This window comes from Trachurus japonicus, chromosome 1, assembly GCF_045865225.1.
Source record: "Trachurus japonicus isolate A0001 chromosome 1, Traja_1.0".
NCBI lineage: Eukaryota > Metazoa > Chordata > Actinopteri > Carangiformes > Carangidae > Trachurus > Trachurus japonicus.
The window spans coordinates 17,419,980-17,421,552 of record NC_140907.1 but is presented as its reverse complement, the minus strand read 5'-3'; the positions used below and the strand labels follow the sequence as shown (position 1 = coordinate 17,421,552).

Genomic DNA, 1,573 nt, shown 5'->3' with positions numbered 1-1,573 from the left:
ACCCAGAAAAACCAGACTTTTTTTTTTTATTCAAGTGAATGCAATACGCTTCCGTATTATACAGCGTTAACAGCAATACCATCATATATCTAAGTTATAGAGAAGTTTTCATTAGCATTCCTGTGGGATCAGTTAGTTTATTACCTATTTTAGTCACTCTGTTATCAGATAGGTTAGGATAAGTCTTCAGGATAAATCACAGACGTCCCTCTTCTTCTTTCAGTGTAATTTCCCAGTCATGTGCCAAGGATCCCAGGTTTCACAATATGACCTAGCTAGGAAAATGACTCGCTTCCAGGAGTCGGCTATATAAGAGCCTTCCCCCAGCGCTAGATTCAAACAACAGAGCGAGAAGGCAGCTGAGCAAAGAAAAAGGAAAGGACAGAAGCAGCTGCACAAGACGAAAGAGTAGAGCTGTATAGAAAACACCTCCTTGACTTTACTTTTACAGGCTTTCTGAAGGACATTTTTATTTTTTACAAGTTTAACTTGCAGAATTTTAAAGGGCAAAATGATAAGCGGAAGAGTTATGGTTATTGCTATGCTGGTGCTTGTGGCATCCCTGTCTATCAGTGAAGGTAAGATCATTTTGTGTCACTCTCACTACTTTGTTGTTTCTGCAGTGCATATAGAGACACCAGCAAACACTTGTTGCACTGTGTGACTGCATGTGCTTCCTGTCTCCTAACAGATATGAGTCTGAGAAGCCTGAGAGTAGAATTGCACTGTCGCTTCATCCAGACAGAGAGCAAACCCATTGGCCGCCACATCGAGAAGGTTGAATTGATTCCTGCCAACTCTCACTGCAAAGAAACTGAGATCATGTAAGACCCCATTTAAAAGCCCTCATCCCATATAGCAATAGCAATGATGTTGGTACTATGAGATTTTGTCATTGTCACTTGTTGGCTTCTGCATGAGTGCATGAGGTCTTTGTCAAAGTGTACAAGGTCTGACCCTATCTCTGCATCTTGTTGGGTCTTGCAGTGCCACTCTGAAAAAGACCGGCCAAGAGGTCTGCCTGGACCCTGAGGCTCCCTGGGTGAAGAAAGTGATCCAGAGGATCATGTCCAAGTAAGTACAGGTCAATCATGCAGTCCCTAAAAGTTCGACTAGATAATGTGATATGTTATGTCAGAAGTATTTTAGAAACACAAAATAATGATTCTTTCCTTTTTTTCCTTTTTTACCTCTGCAGCAGGAGGCGCTGAGCTGAGCCATTTTTGGACAAATGAAAGTATACCCGGATGTATGTGTTTGATCAGATGTTGAAGCCATCGCCCTCATTTCATATCATGACCTGGGAACTACGTGATGTCCTCACCTACTGTTGAAGTGTTCAACAGAATATATGCACTCCAATCCTGTTTGTATCAAACATGCTATTTATGAACAAGTCTCTGTTAAAACTGTTAATGTTCTTGCCACTTTTTGATGCAATTTTGACTGCTCCTTTAGCCCTGTATCTATTTTTGATACTACTCCCTTGTCTCTAATATACGTATCTATTTAGCATTATTTATTGATATATTTATGTATTATATCTATTGATACTAATGATGAATAAAAAAAT

General features: G+C 39.9%; 1 protein-coding gene across 2 annotated transcripts; it reads left to right on the top strand.

Moving 5' to 3' along the window:
- Positions 1 to 357: 357 nt before the first annotated feature.
- LOC146991697 (interleukin-8-like) lies at positions 358 to 1,573 on the top strand. Of its 2 annotated transcripts, XM_085791802.1 has the most exons (4): positions 358 to 578; positions 692 to 824; positions 988 to 1,074; positions 1,199 to 1,573. In XM_085791802.1, exons 1-4 carry the CDS (start codon positions 512 to 514, stop codon positions 1,209 to 1,211), a joined length of 300 nt encoding a protein of 99 aa, XP_085647928.1. In that variant the 5' UTR covers positions 358 to 511; the 3' UTR covers positions 1,212 to 1,573. The 2 variants fall into 2 exon arrangements, with proteins under 2 accessions (XP_085647928.1, XP_085647938.1); XM_085791812.1 differs by lacking the exon at positions 1,199 to 1,573 and having other exon boundaries at positions 988 to 1,182.